The sequence below is a fragment of the Stenella coeruleoalba genome, assembly GCF_951394435.1.
Source record: "Stenella coeruleoalba genome assembly, chromosome: 4".
NCBI lineage: Eukaryota > Metazoa > Chordata > Mammalia > Artiodactyla > Delphinidae > Stenella > Stenella coeruleoalba.
This window is the reverse complement of record NC_137149.1, coordinates 37,423,320-37,441,212: the sequence shown is the minus strand read 5'-3', so window position 1 is coordinate 37,441,212 and position 17,893 is coordinate 37,423,320. Positions and strand designations below refer to the sequence as shown.

General features: G+C 44.1%; 1 protein-coding gene across 1 annotated transcript in view; it reads right to left on the bottom strand.

Annotated features, from left to right (window-relative positions):
* The window catches only part of OTOP1 (otopetrin 1), a gene marked incomplete at its 5' end in the record, with an annotated part of 42,683 nt that overhangs the window by 21,949 nt on the left and 2,841 nt on the right, over positions 1-17,893 (bottom strand). Inside the window, 2 exons of the mRNA XM_079920344.1 lie at positions 2,901-2,959; positions 7,889-8,025. Of these exons, the coding sequence (XP_079776470.1) occupies positions 2,901-2,959; positions 7,889-8,025 (196 nt within the window). The remainder of the gene's footprint in view (positions 1-2,900; positions 2,960-7,888; positions 8,026-17,893) is intronic.

Below are 17,893 nucleotides of genomic sequence, written 5' to 3'. Positions count from 1 at the left end.
ATACCTACTGTCCCTGACAGGGCTACTGTGAGAGGTTCTCATAAGTAACACATGTAAAAGAAAATGCTTTATGAATGGGAAAGCCCATTTCATTCAGCCAGGAGTTCCCAGTAGGTCAAACTACCCAATATACATTTGTTGAAAACATCTCACCCTTTATCCCCACAATCCTACTTCTAGGAATTTAACTCAAGAAAATAACCAGAGGATAAACAACAAGGTCCTACTGTATAGCATAGGGAACTACGTTCAATATCCTGCAATAAATTGTAATGGAAAAGGAATATACACAACTGAATCACTTTCCTAGACAGCAGAAATTAACACAACATTGTAAATCAACTATACTGCAATAAAATAATTTAAAAAAAGAAAAGAATCAGAGATGTTCAAAAATATTTTTAGCCAAAGATGTTCATCACAGTACTATTTATAATAACAACAAAAACTTTCAGAAAGATTCGATGTCCAACAAGATGTGTTATGGACTGGATTGTGACCCCTCAAAATGTATATGTTGAAGCCCTAACCCCCAATGTGACTGTACTTGGCGATGGGGTATAAGGAGGTAATTAAGGTTAAATGAGGTCATAAGGGTGGGGCCCTGATCCAATAGGACTTGTGTCCTTATAAGAAGAGGAAGAGACACCAGAGAGGTCTCTCTCTCCCTGCCCAGAGAGAAGGCCATGTGAGGACATGGCAAGAAGGCAGCACCTGAAAGTCAGGAAGAGAGCCTCACCAGGACCACAATTGTGAAAAGGAAAAAAGAAAAAAATATATATATCTATTCACCAAAAAAAGACTGGAAGAAAACAGACCAAAGTGTGAATAGTAGTGACCTCTGGGTAGCGGCTGTCTGAGCTGTGGTTGCTATAACAAAGCAACAGATATTTATTTCTCACAGTTCTAGAGGCTCAGAGTCCAAGAGCAAGGTGCCAGCAGAGTTAGTCTCTGGTGATGCCTCTCTTCTTGGCTTGCACATGGCTGCCTGTCACTGTGTCTTCACGTGGCCTTTCCTCTAGGTGCGCTTTGTGCAGGGGTTGAGGAGGGGGGAGATCTGGTGTCTCTTCCTCTTCTATAAGAACACTAATCCCATCATGGGGAATTAGTGGGACCTAATGACCTAACTACTTCCCAAAGGCACCACCTAATACCATCACATTGGGGGTTAGGGCTTCAACATATGCATTTGGGGGGGGACACAAACATTCAGTCCATAACAGTGGCATTATGATGATTTTTAATTACACTGTACCCTTACAAGTTTTATCAGGAAAAAAAAAAAAGTGAAATTTTTTTAAAGAATGTCTATGGAATAGATGAAGTGAAACCCATGCCCCAGAACAAAATCAGCAAGTGTTCTCCTCAAGCTGCGAGTGGAGCCCAGGCTCACTGATGGAAGGAGGACCAGGTGACCTGGTCCAGCACACAAAATGGGAGAAATTGGATGGGAATCCCCAGCTGGCCACTTGCACTCTGGAGACCCAGCTAAGTCCCCTAACCTGCCACATCCATTTAATGCAGAGAAGAATAGTTACCATAGTTACCCTGGCAGAGCCTGGATTAAATGTGAGGGTGGATGCGGAAGTCTTTGTCCTGCCCTAAGGCACAATTAAAGCTGCCTTTGCTGGGTCATCGGAGCCTGGACTTCATTTGTCCCTGACTTATCCATTGGACCCCATTTGTCCATTCTCCTCCCCTGGAGGCAGAGCAGTGGCGCCTTCTGCCAGGAGGCGTGGCTTCTCATGTTAAGATGGGAGTTAAAGATCACTGCCAAGGCCACTGCTTGGGGCTGCACAGGGGAGAGCACAGGCTGCACATTCCTGGAATGATGCTCAGATGCCTGGATATCTCGGCCCATTACCTCTGCATATCACCACCAGTGCCTGGCAGCAGGCTCTGCACACAGTAGGAGCTCAATAGATGCCTCACTCCTTGTCGAAGCTGATCCTTTTTGCGTAATGAGGTTGGTGAAAGTTATTTCTAATTCAATAGTCTGTTAAAATAGTTCCAACCAGTGGTCTTACATAAGTCACTCTCTTAAATAGCAGATTTCATTTCAAAAGGTACTGGGGGACTTTTCTGTTCCTCACTGACAGTTTATATGATGAGGGATCTTTCTAGAAACTAAATAGTGATCCCTTGATTCCCCTGGATGTGTGCACAGAGGCTTTCTTACATGATAATCATACCATGCGTTTAGGTAATTCACCCTCTTATCCTGTAGATTCTCTGCCTTGATCTTCACAATCATCTCGAGGGAGAGGTGATCAGAGATAATAATAGAGCCAACACTTACGGCGTCCTTGTTCTATGCCAGGAACAAGCTTTACATCAGTTATTTCATCCAGTCCCCAGAGGTTGGCTATGCTATTATCTCCATTTTACAGATGAGAAAAACTGAAGCTCATAAAGGGAAGTTTCTAAGACAGCAGAAGTGAAATCCAACCCACAACACCCTACTTCCAGAGCTGTCCCAGAGAGGGCAAAGCAGAGGGTCCCCTTCCCAGGCCACAAATGAAGGCTTTGCTTGTCAGGATGGAGCGGAGCTTCGGTCTCATTTAAAACCCAAGCAAGCTAGTTGGCAGAGTCCAGACTGTTGCTTTTTCGCCACGGCTGACATCGTATCATAACTCAGAAGACACAACGTCCGCCAGCGACCAGGAAACCGAGAGCTTGCAGTGTGCTCAGAGCCGTTTCAGGAGGTGAAATCCGTTACAAACAAACAAGAAGATGTGATCGTTCATTATAAAGCGCTTTGTAAAATTCACATTTACAGAATAATGAAGTCAGTTCAAACCCCACACCCAAAAAACCCCAATCAAGATGGCAGTGATGAGTTTTGTTTGTTTCAAATGAACATTAAATTCAACACGTAAGCAATTACCCATGATTTTTACCTTTCCAGTGTTTTGAAAGATTGGATGATATCCTTTGCGTGCCCCCAAAGAAAGTACACCTAAACGGAAATAAAGGAAGAAAAGAAAGATACATCAATGGGAAAGCCATCACTGTATTTGCACCCTTGAGAAGCTATAAAACCTAAGGGAAAGGTGTGAAAAATTTGGGGAAAGTCAGTGCAGTGACCTCCCCCGCCCCAAAATGGCAAGTCACTATCCTCATCTCAGGTGGCAGTGCCATTCCCAGGGGTGTTGGGGGGAACAGTGCTGCAGGGGCACTGCCGGGAGAATCAGATAGAGGCCTCCAGGTTTAGGAGGAAATAGTGACGAGTCTGCCGTGGGGTGGGGCTTGGGGAGTGGCAGCCTGCCTACCATAACCCCTGTCCACGTGTTTATGTCATCCTTATCAGGCTTCATTCGAGAAATATTCACTGAACTGTTACTACGCCAGTGGCCAGAAACCAGATTCTGAGCGCTTTCAATGAGGAACAGAATTAGTTCAAGCTGGTCTTTTATTTCACTCTGTTATACACGCTGCCCAGGCCCCTGGCCACGCAGTCACTAGAAGCAACTCAGGATGGGGGCCGTATCGGACCCGTGTGCAAATCCTGGCTCTCTCGGCCTTGGGCAGGTTTGTTTTCCCATCTATGAAATGGGTATGATAGTGGAACCTACCTTGGAGGGTGCTGTGAGCAGTGAAATAGGATAATCCATGTCAACTACTTAGAACAGTGCCTGGAGCAGGTACCTTTTCAGGAAAATCTCTCTGCTCTCAACTCACTCATGTGTGGACATTGAATGAGCACCTCCTCTGTCCCAGGCACTTTCTGAGCTCTAGAAGCATGTGGGGCCTTATTTAGACACAAACACATGTTGAGCACCTACTACGTGCCAAACACAGCTAGGCACTTTATACATCTGTCTCATTTAGCCTTCATTTTCAATTGAGTGTCATAAAAAAGAAAATCAAACAACACACAAGAAATTACACTTACACATACTCTCTCTTCCACATCGTTTCACCTAAGATTTACTATCCTGCTCTGGAAAACACTTTCAGGCCTGATTCTCGAAACACCTAACAATTAAAAAACAGATAGTAGTGACTCCTGGTAAAGAGGACATTCAACCCAACAATAGGGAAACACTGAAGTAAATTAGCTTTTATCTATGAATTCTAAGTTAGAGGACCACTTAACTGATGCCTTGATAAAGACTACATAGCAACACAAAAAATGTTTATGATTTTTTAAGTGAAACACTCAAAACAGTAAATTCTGCACCTTACACGTAGAACTTTGCCAAGAATGTACACTTGAGTACAAAGAATGGAGGGAACACATAAAAACAGCAACAAATATTTCAGTTAATGGGCTTACAGACACACTTTTAGTCTCTTTTTCAATTTTTTCAGTAATGTTATACTTCTTTTTTTTTTTTTGCGGTACGCGGGCCTCTCACTGTTGTGGCCTCTCCCGTTGTGGAGCACAGGCTCCAGACGCGCAGGCTCAGCGGCCATGGCTCACGGGCCCAGCCGCTCCGCAGCATGTGGGATCTTCCCGGACCGGGGCACGAACCCGTGTCCCCTGCATCGGCAGGCGGACTCTCAACCACTGCGCCACTAGGGAAGCCCTATACTATATTTTTTAAATAAATATTTTTTTAATTACCATACAACCCAGCAATCCCACTTCTGGGTACAAATCCAAAAGAACTGAAAGCAGGGTCTCAAAAAGATATTTGTACACCCATATCCACAGCAGCATTATTCACAATGGTCAAAAGATGGAAGTAACCCAAGTGTCCACACAACACGTGGTCCATCCACACAACGGAATAGTATTCAGCCTTAACAAGGAAGAAAATTCTGACACATTACGACACGGATGAACCTTGAGGACATTATGCTAAGTGAAGTAAGCCAGTCACAGAAGGACAGATCCTGTAGGATTCCACTTGTCTGATTCAAAGAGACAGAAAGTAGTCAAATCCATAGACATGGAAAGTTGAATGGCAGTTGCCAGGGGCTAAGGGTGGTGGGAATCAGGAGTTAGCGTTTAAAGAGGACAGAACTTCCTTTGCAAGATGAAAGAGTTCTGCTGATTGGTTGCACAGCAATGTGAATATACTTAACACTGCTGAACCATACACATAAAAATGGCTAAGGTGGCAAATGTTATGGTATGTGTACTCTACCACAATTTAAAAATAAATAGTATGTTTTAGAAAGTAATGTTTTGTATTCTCCCATCATCTAATGTCACAAATGCACGTAGTAAGTGTCCAATAGGTATAGGAAGATTGATTAATTGACCTACTGACCAAATGCCTTAAATAAGGAAGAAAGAGATCCCCAACCCACCAAGTAACAGTTTTTGAAAACTCACTTCTGTCCAGGTCCTTCCTCTGCCCAGAACCTTCAATGGCTCCCCATTGCCCTCAAGGTAGAGTCGAAGCTGCTAAGTGGCTGTCAGCCTTGACCAAGCGCTCACTGCAAAGTGCTCTACACACAGCACCTTAATCCTCACAACGACCCCGTGAAGGAGGCATTTTTACAGATGAGACCCATGAGGCCTAGAGAGGTTAACATATTTGCCCGAGGTCACACTGCTGCTGTGAGCCAAAGCCAGGTAGTCTGACCAGAGTCCATGCTTATAAGCCCTGCACTAAACCATGGCTCCAGTCCGGGCCCGTCACCCCTGCTCACCACCCCCCACGGGCCACACATCTTCCCCCCATCTGGTGGAGAGACTTCACAGCCCCAGATGTCCTTTGTAATGGTGTCTGACACACCACACCCCTCTCTCCTTGACAACCACCCCGTACCCCAAAGCTAGTGAGAGGCCCTCCCTGGCACCCGCTCTGGGCGATTATGTCAAAGCATTGACAGTGCGGACAGAGTCTGTTTTGGTGATTGTCTCCCGCTCTGACACCTCCACAGGGCACAGACCATGGCTTTTCAACCCTGGACTCACAGTACTGAACACAGGGTTTTGCCCCCTGTGGAAGGAAGGGAGGGAGGGAGAGAGAGAGAGAGCAGAGTGGAAGGAGGGAGGAAGCGGGGGGAGGAAGGAGGGAAGGGGGAAGGGAGGGAGGAAGGAAATTCTTTCTGGTCCCCTAAGGCTTTCCATGTTGTCACTGGCATCACTATAAGACTGTCATCATGGGATTGGACGCCCCTGGAATAAATAACCAGTTAACTCTTGTATTCCTTTACCGGCATTTCCAGAACAAAGTACCACAGACTGGATGGCTTAAAACAACCAAAATTAATTTTCCCATAGTTCTAGAAGCCGTAAGTCCGAGATCAAGGTTTGGCAGGTTGGTTCCTCCTGAGGCCTCTCTCCTTGCCCTGCAGATGGCCACCTCCCTTCAGCATCCTCACACTGTGTGTCTGTGTCCTTCCCTCCTCTTCTCATAAAGATGCCAGTCCTATTGGATTAGGGACCACCCTCATGACCTTATTTAGCCTTAATTACCGCCGTCAAGACCCTATCTGCACACAGTCACATTGTGAGGTCCTGGAGGTTAGGACTTCAACATCTGAATGCAGGGGACACAATTCAGCCCTCAACAACTCTCAAAACGCAAGGCGACCCGTTCAAACAGGTCTCCCTGGAATCTGCCACCCTGTTCCACCGATGTTGCCACCCTGTTCCTCCCACAGAGGCAAACTGCTGTCAGGCTCGTCTCTCACAGAGCTTCACTTGTGAGAGTGTGTTGATCTCAAGAAACACCGTAAGGTCACCAAGAGCTGACTGGCAGTCACCTGGGTGCAGAGCGGAGACCACTTTCTTATAAAAAACTGAGATTAAAAATGGCATCCTTGGCATTCGCAGGTGAGAAATTGGTCCTGAAGGATGTTCCTAAATCGGGAATGCAGAAATATTTTGAGCAATAACAGTATGCCTGGACCAAGTTCATGGTCTTTCTGGGTGACTTCTGTGGAGAAGAACCATGGACAATGTAATATATATATATATATGCATAAGATTGTGTGTGTGTGTATATATATAAAGAATGTATTCAATATGTCTGTAAAAGAATGTGTGTGTATATATATATATAAAGAATGTATATATATATATATATATATATGTGTATAACTGAATCACTTTGCGGTACAGCAGAAATTAACACAATGTTGTAAATCAACCATACTTCAATTTAAAAAAAAGAATCATGGCGTCTTGGCTGTGACTTAGGGCAAGTCATTTGTCCCCTCTCCTTCCTTAGTGTGACAATCCGACAGTTGTTCTCGTGGAGTTGTTGAAAGCATTACACGAAGTGAAAATGAAAAGTACTTTGCAAAAGTCCTATAGACATACTACTTATTACTTTTACTGTTATCTCAACTCTGATAGCCATTTCCAGGGATTTCTGCCAAGGATGGAAGCTGCACTGGAGATCCATCTAAGGTTTTTTTCAAACATGAGATTTTTCTGATTCTAAGCTATAGGTTTAAATTATATATCAAATCCTTATTTCTTACCCACACCAAGTTGACCAAGGCTGAGAATGAACCTCTCATTCATTTCTAAAGAATTTAATCCACAAGTAAGCAAACAACAAATGAACAAAGAAAAGGTCTCAGTGACTCAGAGGAGGGACTGTAATGGCACAAAGTTTCTTTTGGTGGTGATGAAAATGCTCTAAAATGGACTGTGGTAATGGTAGCACAACCCTATGAATATACTAAACCACTGAAATGTACACTTTAAATCAGTGAATTGTATAGTATGTGAATTATATCTCAATAAAACTGTTAATTAAAATTCCCCAGAGCCTTTTCTGGTGGACTCTGACTTGGCCGAGTTTCCTGATTCTTCATCAGTGTAAGTTCTGCCACTTAAGATTCCCACAAAAATGGCCAAGAGGACACAGTCCCACTTTACAGTGCAGGCAGCTGAAGGACTGTTTTATATACCCTGGGATACACTTAACAGGAATCCAGGCAACAAGGAACAAGCAACAAGTGTCGTGTTTACCTGCAACAGAGTATGTACCGCATGGGTAACAGGGAAAACTCCTTCTGTGGCTGATAAACATTCAGAAAATCCAACGAAGTACCCAATTTTAAGGCATCCCAGGATGACGGTAATGACTGCAAACAACGTGATACTACCTAAATTGGGGGAGGGGGAAGGGTAGAAATACACATATATAAGTGTTAATATGCACTAATATCATTTCAAAATAAATTATATTAAACCTTCACATAAATGGTCAAATGATTTTTGACAAGAGTGCCAAGACAATTCGATGGGGAAAGTACATTTGTTTCAACAACTAGTGCTAGGAAACTGGGTATCCACATGCAGAAGAATGAAGCTGGATGCTTACCTTACAGTACATCAAAAATTACCTCAAAATGAATCAAAGACTTAAATGGAAAACCTAAATCTATAAAAATCTTAGACGAAAACATAGGGGGAAATCTTTATAATGTTGGATTTGGCAGTGACTTATTGGATATGACACCAAATGCACAAACCACAAAAGTAAGAAATAGGTAACTTGGGCTACATCAAAATGAAAAAGAAATTATGCATCAGAGGACACTATCAACCCACAGAATGGAGAAAATGTTCACAAATCGTATATCTGATACGGTGTGAGGGTCCAGACTCTATACAGAACGACAATTTAACCATTAATTTAAAAAAAATAAAAAATAAACAAAGGATTTGAACAGACATTTCTCCAAAGAACATATGTAAATGGATAATTAATACATGAAAAGATGCTCAACATCACTAATCATTAGGGAAATGAAAATCACTATGAAATACCACCTCAGGGACTTCCCCGGTGGTCCAGTGGTTAAGACTCCATGCTTCCACTGCAGGGGGTGCAGCTCGATCCCTGGTCAGGGAACTAAGACCCCACATGCTGTGTGCCATGGCCAAAAAAAAAGAAAAGAAATACCACTTCACGTGCATTAGCATGGCTGCTACCCAAAAAAGAGAAAGAAAAGGGGTGGGGGGAGGGGGGAAGGAGAGGGGGAGGGGAGCGAGGGGAGGCGGGAAAGGAAGGAAGGAAGGGAGGGAGAGAGGGAGGGAGGGAGAGAAGGCGTGGGGAGAGAAGTAAAATAATAACAAGTGCTGGCAAAGATGTGGAGAAATTGGAACCCTTATACACTGTTGATGGAATGTAAAATGGTGTAGCCGCTATGGAAAACAGTACGGCAGTTTCTCAAAAATTTAAAAACAGTAACTCCACATGGTCCAGCAATATACCCAAGAGGATCAAAAGCAGGTACAAAAGCATGTACACCCATGTTCATGGCAGCATTATTCACAATAGCCTAAAGGTGAAAGCAACCCAAGTGTCCATCAATGGATGAACAGATAAAGCGTGGCAGGGACTTCCCTGGTGGTGCAGTGGTTGAGAATCCGCCTGCCAACGCAGGGGACGAGGTTCAAGCCCTGGTCAGGGAAGATCCCACATGCCGCGGAGCAACAAAGTTCGTGAGCCACAACTACTGAGCCCTTGTGCCACAACTACTGAAGCCCACACACCTAGAGCCCATGCTCTGCAACAACAGAAGCCACCGCAATGAGAAGCCCACGCACTGCAACAAAGGGTAGCCCCTGCTCGCCGCAACTAGAGAAAGCCCACGCGCAGCAACGAAGACCCAATGCAGCCAAAAATAAATAAATAAATATTTAATAAATAAATAAATTTATTTTTAATTGCCCTGTTTTTTTTTTTAAAAAGTGTGGCATATCTCTTCAATGGAATATGATTCCGTTTTAAAAAGGAAAGGCATTCCGACCCCTGCTACACCGTGGATGAACCTTGAGGACATTATGCCAAGTGAAACAAGCCAGTCACAGAAGGACAGATGCTGCATGACTGTGCTCCTAGAAGATGCCTTAGAATAGTTCAATTCATAGGGGGAAAAAGCAACATGGTGGCTACCAGGGGCTGGGGTGAGGGGGAAATGGGGAGTTATTTAATGATACAGACTTTTAGTTTTACAAGATGAAAGAGTGTTGGACATTACAATTGTAATGAATTCACAATATGAATGTACTTAACACCACTGAACTGTACACTTAAATGATTACGTTGGTAAATTGTACGTTATGTCTATTTTATCACAATTTTAAAAGTTTTAAATATATATAAAGCAAATTCTACTATTGGCCTCACAAGCTGAAAGTAGAAGACAATATTATGTCTGGACCGACCTCATGCATATTCCAGGGTCTGATAAAGGACGTACATTCAACAAAGTTTGGCCAAAACAACACAAGTCCTCTAGAAGTTTTCCCCCCAAAATGATCCATCTAAGAGTGTCACTGTTCTGCTCAAAAATCTCAGTTCTCTGATCCTAAATTCCTGCTCTAAATAATAAAAGTAAGGGGTACAAGGTATACAGGAACTTTCTGTACTATCTTTGCAATTCGTCTGTAAAATAGAAAGTTTATTTTTTCAAAATGATAGGGAGGGGTCTAGAGCAGTGGCATGAAAAGGGCTGTGCTAGTGAAGTGAAGAAAGGCAAGTTCTCTGATGGTACATCCAGCATAATTGACAACAAATTAAACAAACAAGAAATATGCATATGAATAAGACTGGGAAGGAATATGCAAAATACATTAAAAAGAAACTCGTAACCAAATGAAAAAAAATAGCAAGAAAACCATAATGATGGTGGGGACTTGATCGATGTCACAGTCCCTAATCCCCCTTCTGGGCCAACATTAACCACCATTCATACATTCTCTCCCACGAACGGAGGAAACTGGATCGTGTTTGACATGAATTATGGCAAGAGAAGAGAGAAGGGCATAAGCCATAACAGGGAGCTATAATATTACAGCTCTGGCCTAAGAAGCCTCCAGTGAAGAGTAATGCAATCGCCTGGCTCCTTTCCATTGCTCAAAGCATTATAGAAACAACTCTAAGTCACATTTTCTTTAATCCTGGAAATGCCCCAGTGAAATCAGAAACTTTGTAAGAGTGGAGAATCAATCCCAGGGCTTTGAAATGGTTTGATAAATGCATGGTTCGTTTTGATTACAAAGAGAAATAGCAAGATGAGGTGAGGCAGCCTGGTTGGGTGGCAAGGGCACAGGCTGTAACTCTGGGAACCTGGCTGTACCACCAATGGAACATGGGAGTTCAGACAGGTCACTTCCATGCTTTCCCATCTATAAAATGAGATTGGTCCACAGCAGTGGCTCACAAACTGCAAGAGAATCACCTGGAGGGCTTTTTAAAACACAGAGTGCTGGGCCACACCCCCAGAGTTTCTGATTCAATAGATCTGGGGTGGGGCCCCCAAATTTGCATCTCTAACAAGTTCACAGGTGGGGTGATGCTGGTCATCTGGGACCCCACCTTGAGAACCACTGATCTTTGCCACTGACATTTCAAGAGTTGTAACAAACACATCACGTGCCTTCTCACGCTCTTAAAGCCCTTCTTTCCTTCATCCGTCCTTCCATCCATTTATTTGTACAACAAATATTTTAGGGACTCAGACTGTGCATGAGGCATTTCGCCAGGGGCTCAAAGGTAAACAAGTAAGATTGCTGGAGAAACAAAAATACACACATATAGTATTGCATAAATTGTGGAGTACACAAAACAGAGAGCGATGAGCTGGCACCAGACTTCTCATCTGCATCGTGGGAAACCAGAAGCCAGTGGAAGAGTAGCTAGAGGCCACTGCAAGGAAAGGACTGCATCTCAAGAACCCTATTCCCAGCCAAGATGGTACCCACTTGTCAGGGCAAAAGACAGAAAGATATTTGAAGGTATGCCAAATATAATTGTTTGACAACTATTTGTTGTTCAACTATGATCCAGGTACTTGGGATATTAAAATGCCAGTAAAATAAAGTACCTGTCCTTGATGAGTTTAACATTGAGTGGGGAAGCAGAAAAATAAACAAATAAATAATAAACACAGAAGAAATGTCAGGAAGTGCTAAGTGCATGAAGGAAAGTAAAGCAGGGAAGAGGACTGAGGTTGACGGTGGTGGTCAGAAAAGGATTCTCTGAGAAGGTGACAGTTGAACAGACAAAAAAAGGACAGGGAGAAAAATATCATCCACATAACTCACCTGAAAAAGGGCTTTAACCAAACAACCAGTGAATTAGGAGAGAGTCCCCTCAATGAGAGAAGACGAAGAGGAGAGGCAACGATAGTGAGCAACGAACTTTGCAACAGAATGTAGAGGTAGATGGACATATAAGGGAAGGAAGGAGAGAAGGAAGGGAGGGAGGGTGTAAATGAATGTATGATGGATGGATGGATAGATGGAAGGATGATGGATGGATGGATGGATGGATGATGGATGGAAGGATGATGTATGGAAGGATGATGGATGGATGATGGATGGATGAATGTGAATGGGTGAATAGTCCAGTAGATAAACAGATTAATAGAAAAGAAAGCAAGATAAGAGAGGTTAAATCGAATGGATGAAGATAAACTGTCTGGAAATGTGTCATTTACATGCTGTATAAAGACTTGTGATACAGAATAAAATTGGGGATGACTGAGTAGGGAGCAGAGATGAAAAACCTTTCAAAGTTCTCATGGTAAAAAGATGGGTACTAGGGGAAAAGAGGGAAACAAATGTATACTCTAAAGGTCTTGTCTCACTGGAACAGAGTGGGTGGGAGGATCTTGGAGTGGGAAGCAATGTGTCTTGCTGGGGGAAATGTTGCATATTTTGTTTTCAGGTAAGAATGGAGTAATATGTATCTGGTTATGAGAATGAGAAAAGGGAATCTAGCCATTAATGGAATAGAAAAACACAATAAAATGTTCAAAGTGCTCCAAAAAGCAAACATGTAGAAAAGGCACATGAGGCAACAATATGTAAAATAAATCATTATAATCAACATAAAGAAAAATAGAAATAATAAAGTCTGGGATATAAGTCATTACAATTAGAATGATCTAAGTCTCGCATTAATTAAGGGATGGGAATATTGAATTAAAAACAAAACCTAGCTATATGTTCTTTTTACGAAACACACTTTTAACTAAGTGATAATAGTGGAAAATAGAGGGGTGGGCAAAGAGGAAGTAGCAATACAAACGAATAGAAAGAAGGAACAGCAATATTAATATCAGACCACTTGGGATTTAGGGTTCAATGTAATAAATAGGATAAAGAATCCTTCCACCCTTATCACTACACATGAAAAAGAAAACATAATGTATGAGGAAGATATAATAATCAAATAGCCCATATAAAATCATTTTTGTTTTGTATATTTAACTGCTACTTTAAAAAAAAAAAGAGTAGAAGATTTCAGAACTAGACAGATCTAGTAGACATAAGATATGACACAGAAACAGAAGAATTGAATCACACAATTGATAAACTTGGTTTTATAATACCACCTTGCATATTGATAAAAATCAATTATGCTATAAAAACACAGTACACAGAGTATAGAGGTAGGTACTGACTGCCTGGCTTCAAATCCTTTTTCTACCACTTATTATAGTTGATGACCTTGAGCAATTACTTAACTTCTCTGTGCCTCAGTTTCCTCATCTGTAAAATGTGGATAATAAGATTGACTATCTCCTAGGGATGTAGAGGAGATTAAATGAGTCATAACATGAAAAGCACCTAGAACAGTGCCCCACAAATAGAAAATTCTATAAACGGGATGTTATCATCATCATCATCACTCAACCACAAAGAAACACTTAATGAATTAGAACCAATTAGACAGTTCCCCAGCCACATTCCTTGAGAATAATCCTAAAATGTCTAGTGTTGGCAGAGGGGAGACTCCTCCTCTGTGTTAGGCTCCCAGATCCCTTCTAGGAGTCTAGAATCTTGAACCATAAGCTCTTAGAGGTGGAAGGTTCCACAAAGTTAGTTTACATCTCCCATCTCATGCAAGGATGCTTCCCAGTGCATCATGACCAGCGGCCATCTGGTCTCCACCTGGACATGCCCAGGGCTGGGAGGCTCACCCTTCCATCACCAGCTGGTGCTTAGATTACAGTGCTCTTCCCCACAGTGCACTGCAGTCAGCCTCCCAGAACTGCCATCCCCTTCCCTGGAGATTCTGCCATGGTTCACTCATTCCTTCATCCATTCATCCATGCATTCACCCATTTGATGATTCAGTAAATATCAACTTGTTACATGTTAGGCACAGTGCCAGGAGCTCAGGTTATAATGGTAATTACATTCAGACAGGGTCTTTGCCTTCAAGAGCTCACCATCTGGTCAGATCAACAAACAAACTGAATGACACAATCTCCTGCTTGAGAAGTGCTAGGAAGAAAACAGGGTGTTATGAGAACATACAACCCGGAAGCCACACCTGGTCTGAAGGCATCAGGAAAGGCTTCCCTGAAGAAGGGACTCTCGTTTGCTGACCTGGAGCTGAAGGGGGTGGGCCTGCAGCATTTTCCACCCCACATCTCCACATCCTCTCTCTCCTGAACTGGACATCCTTTCGCTCCTCCTGGGGCCGCCCTCCTGCAGGCACCCACGTGATGCTCAAAGGGGGACGTGACACTCCACGTGCAGCCTGACCTCCTTTCCAATCAATGCCCGACCAACATCGGCTTTTTGGGCAGCTACATCATGAGGCTGAAATCCTGACATCAGGTTTACATTTTCTACTAGAGCAGAAATCCCATCCCCAAACCCCAAACATGCATGATAATGCATGCAGTTAGGCAAGACTCTCTCACGGTGACCCCAGGCTGGATCACGGCTCCCTTTCCTGAGGGAATTGCTCAAAACTCCCTGCATCTTGATCTGCTCCAGAATTTTGCTGGGGTGTTGCTGTTATGCTCAGTTCTCTATCTTCTGTGTATTTTTTATCATCTTTAAAATTCAGGGTAGCTTCTTGAGACCCTACATATTCTCCCTAAGTCCACTTAATTCCTAACTGACCTCTCAGCCTCCTGTTTTACTCCTCTGAAAACCAGGTCCCACCCTGCAGATGGAGTGATTATTCTGAAATACAAGTATGATCACATCATTCCCTTTGTGCAAAACCTTCAATGGCTCCCCACTACCCCCTGGACAAAACCAAGATCTGAAGCCTGCAGATAGGGTTCCAGCTAACTCAGATCTTGCTGACATCTCTGAACTCACTTCCAGACTCCAGCAAAAGCAGAAGGTCCTCCTCTGGGACCTCTCCCTAAACCCCCAAACCCTTGCCCCAGGCTACCCTTCTGCCTACCCACCCATCCCCTGCACATCATAACACTGAATCATTTAGTGAATAATAATAATGTATTTCTCTTACTAAATGCCACAGGTTTCTCTAAGCATTTTATATGTACAAACTCACTGATTCTCATACAACCCTATGTGATGGTTGGGGGGTATCATCCTCCCCATTTTACAGATGAGGAAACCGGGGCAGAAAAGTGAGGCTACATGGGTTGGGGTGGGGTTTGGTGGGGAGCTCTTAGCCATCGTGCTCTGCTGCCCCTCATTGTCTGCACCGTCTTTGCCCCCTCCTGCAGCCCTCCACGCAGGGCCAAACCTAAGCATCCTGCTGTCCCCAGGGCTCAGCCAGCGCCTGGCACAGAATGGGAGCTCGGTCCAGACTGCTGAACAAAACCAGACCAAAGTTTCTGCCCCGACGTCACAAAAGTTGTCCCCATGCAGTGGGCTTGGCCACCTTCTCTGTTGTTCCCTGCAAGTTCCAAAGGTCCCTCTGCTCGATGAAGAGGACAGAAACCAAATGGAAGTTAGAGGTTTTGCCTTCTCTGTCACCTGCTAATATCACACCCTCTGTCCCGAAGCCAGGAACTTATCTCTCTTCTCTTTCTCACTCTCTCCGAATATTTCTGGTGACAGGGGCTCAACCCTCCTCCTGATGCCCTTTCAGCTTCCTGGTCTAGAAAATGAGGGTGATAACACCCACCCCAAGAACCGCTGGGAGACTGAAAACGTTATGCTCAGTGAATGAAGCCAGCGCCAAGATGACATATTATGTGATTCCATTTATAAAAATGTGCAGACCAGGCGAGCTTAGAGACATAAAGTAGATCCACGGTTGTCTATTCCTGGGGAGGGTCTGGGGGATGATAGCTAAAGGGCACAGTGTTTCTTTTTTTTTTTTTTTTTTGCGGTACGCGGGCCTCTCACTGTTGTGGCCTCTCCCGTTGCGGAGCACAGGCTCCGGATGCGCAGGCTCAGCGGCCATGGCTCACGGGCCCAGCCGCTCCGCGGCATGTGGGATCCTCCCGGACCGGGGCACGAACCCGTGTCCCCTGCATCGGCAGGCGGACCCTCAACCACTGCGCCACCAGGGAAGCCCCACAGTGTTTCTTTTTGAGATGAGAAAATGTTCTAAAAATTGACTGTGGTGATGTTTGCACATCTCTGCGAATATCCTACAAACCATTGGCTTGTGCACCTTAAATGGGTGAACTGTAGACGATGTGGACTACATCTCAAGAAAACTATTGTTTTAAAGAAAGGAGGAGAATTGCTAGGCACACTGACATGGGCTCACTACACCCAGAGCAGGGACAGAAGCCCAAGGAAATGAGGAGTATCTGGAGAGGCCGTGTCTGCAGAGGAGTAAGGTGATCAAACTGAGATGAGCGTGCATTCTGAGGAGGGAAACAAGGTGAAGCCCAGACCCATGTTCATGAACTTGCTGCATCTGCCCCGAAGTCAGCAGGGTGGGCTGGAATACCACGGTGGCCCACCCTGACCACTCTCTCCTTGGCCACACCAGACGCTGCCACAGGACTGCACACCAGGTTTTGCAATCCTGTCAGTCATCCTCCAGTGGTTTCTGTGAGTCCTGGCTGCACTCCTAGACTGTGGGCTCCCCTGGGTGCAGGGGCGGTTGCATCCTCGTGTCCTGCAGCCTTCCTCCTTCCCCTCTCCCTCCTCTTCTGCTCTCCGCCACCATCCTGCATGGCAGTCCACCTCTCTTCACACGTGCACTTGGAACCATTTCTTTTAGCAACCTTCACTTTCTCACACATTGGACCGTCTGTTTCTAAAACTCATCACTGTGTCCCAATCTTTCTCTCTACAGCCTGTACAGCCACCTGTCCTGGGCAGATCTTACAAAAGCAGCTCACGTCTGCCCCTTTACTTGCAGCCCCTTAGGGATAAGGAACACAGTGCTCTGAGCAGCCCTTTTCCAAGGATGGTGCACTGGACAGAGATGGAATGTGTCGTATACGTGGACGTGCCTCATTTTAAGTAAAAAGCACTTTGTAAAAATCTGATCTCATGAAAGTAGATTTGGGAGTGATTATTCACACGCACAAAGAAAGCCTCATTGTAACAAACAACTGGGACAATGCTTCTAATGTACCAGCATTCCAAACGCACTCAATAACTGTGGCTATTAGTCTTACTGTCGTCATTGCCATGATTTTGTGTTAATAACACTTCTCTGGGCTTGAGACAGGCCAGAAACAAGGAAAAGGACTACCTTCACCACTGCGGTCTTTTAAGAGACCAGAAACAGAACAGAAGCAGGACCCTGGTAATTAACAGGAAGAAATGGCTATTCATTAGGTTTTCACGTCACTGGACACACGGGACTGGCATGAGATATCCCAGCTGCTGCCACTTCCTCCAGAAGAAATCAATCTCTTAGCAAACAGAGGATCTGGATGAATAATCCATCATTTCCACTCATTTTTAAAAATTAGTCAATATTTTTTGTTCCAAAGAAAGTCTTCACTTTCTCACACCCAGTAGGTGGGACAGAATGTTTTCCTGCTCAAAGAAATGCCTCACAGCCCGTACCAAGACCCAAAAACTCTCTCTGGAAAACCTCAGTGCCCAGAATTCCACAGGGTGGCTCTTTCTCAGAGCCCCAGACTTCTAAGACCATCACAGAAGCCAGGGCAGCGCTAAGTCAAACCTGTTTTTCCAGCTAGGATTCCAGGGAAATCCTCAGTCCCTGCTGGGGCTGAAGGTACTTCCCTTGGCATTATGGCCTCCTGGGGTACTTTGGGGATAATTAGGCTCTTGCTTCTTTGATAAACTGCAGCTCATTCA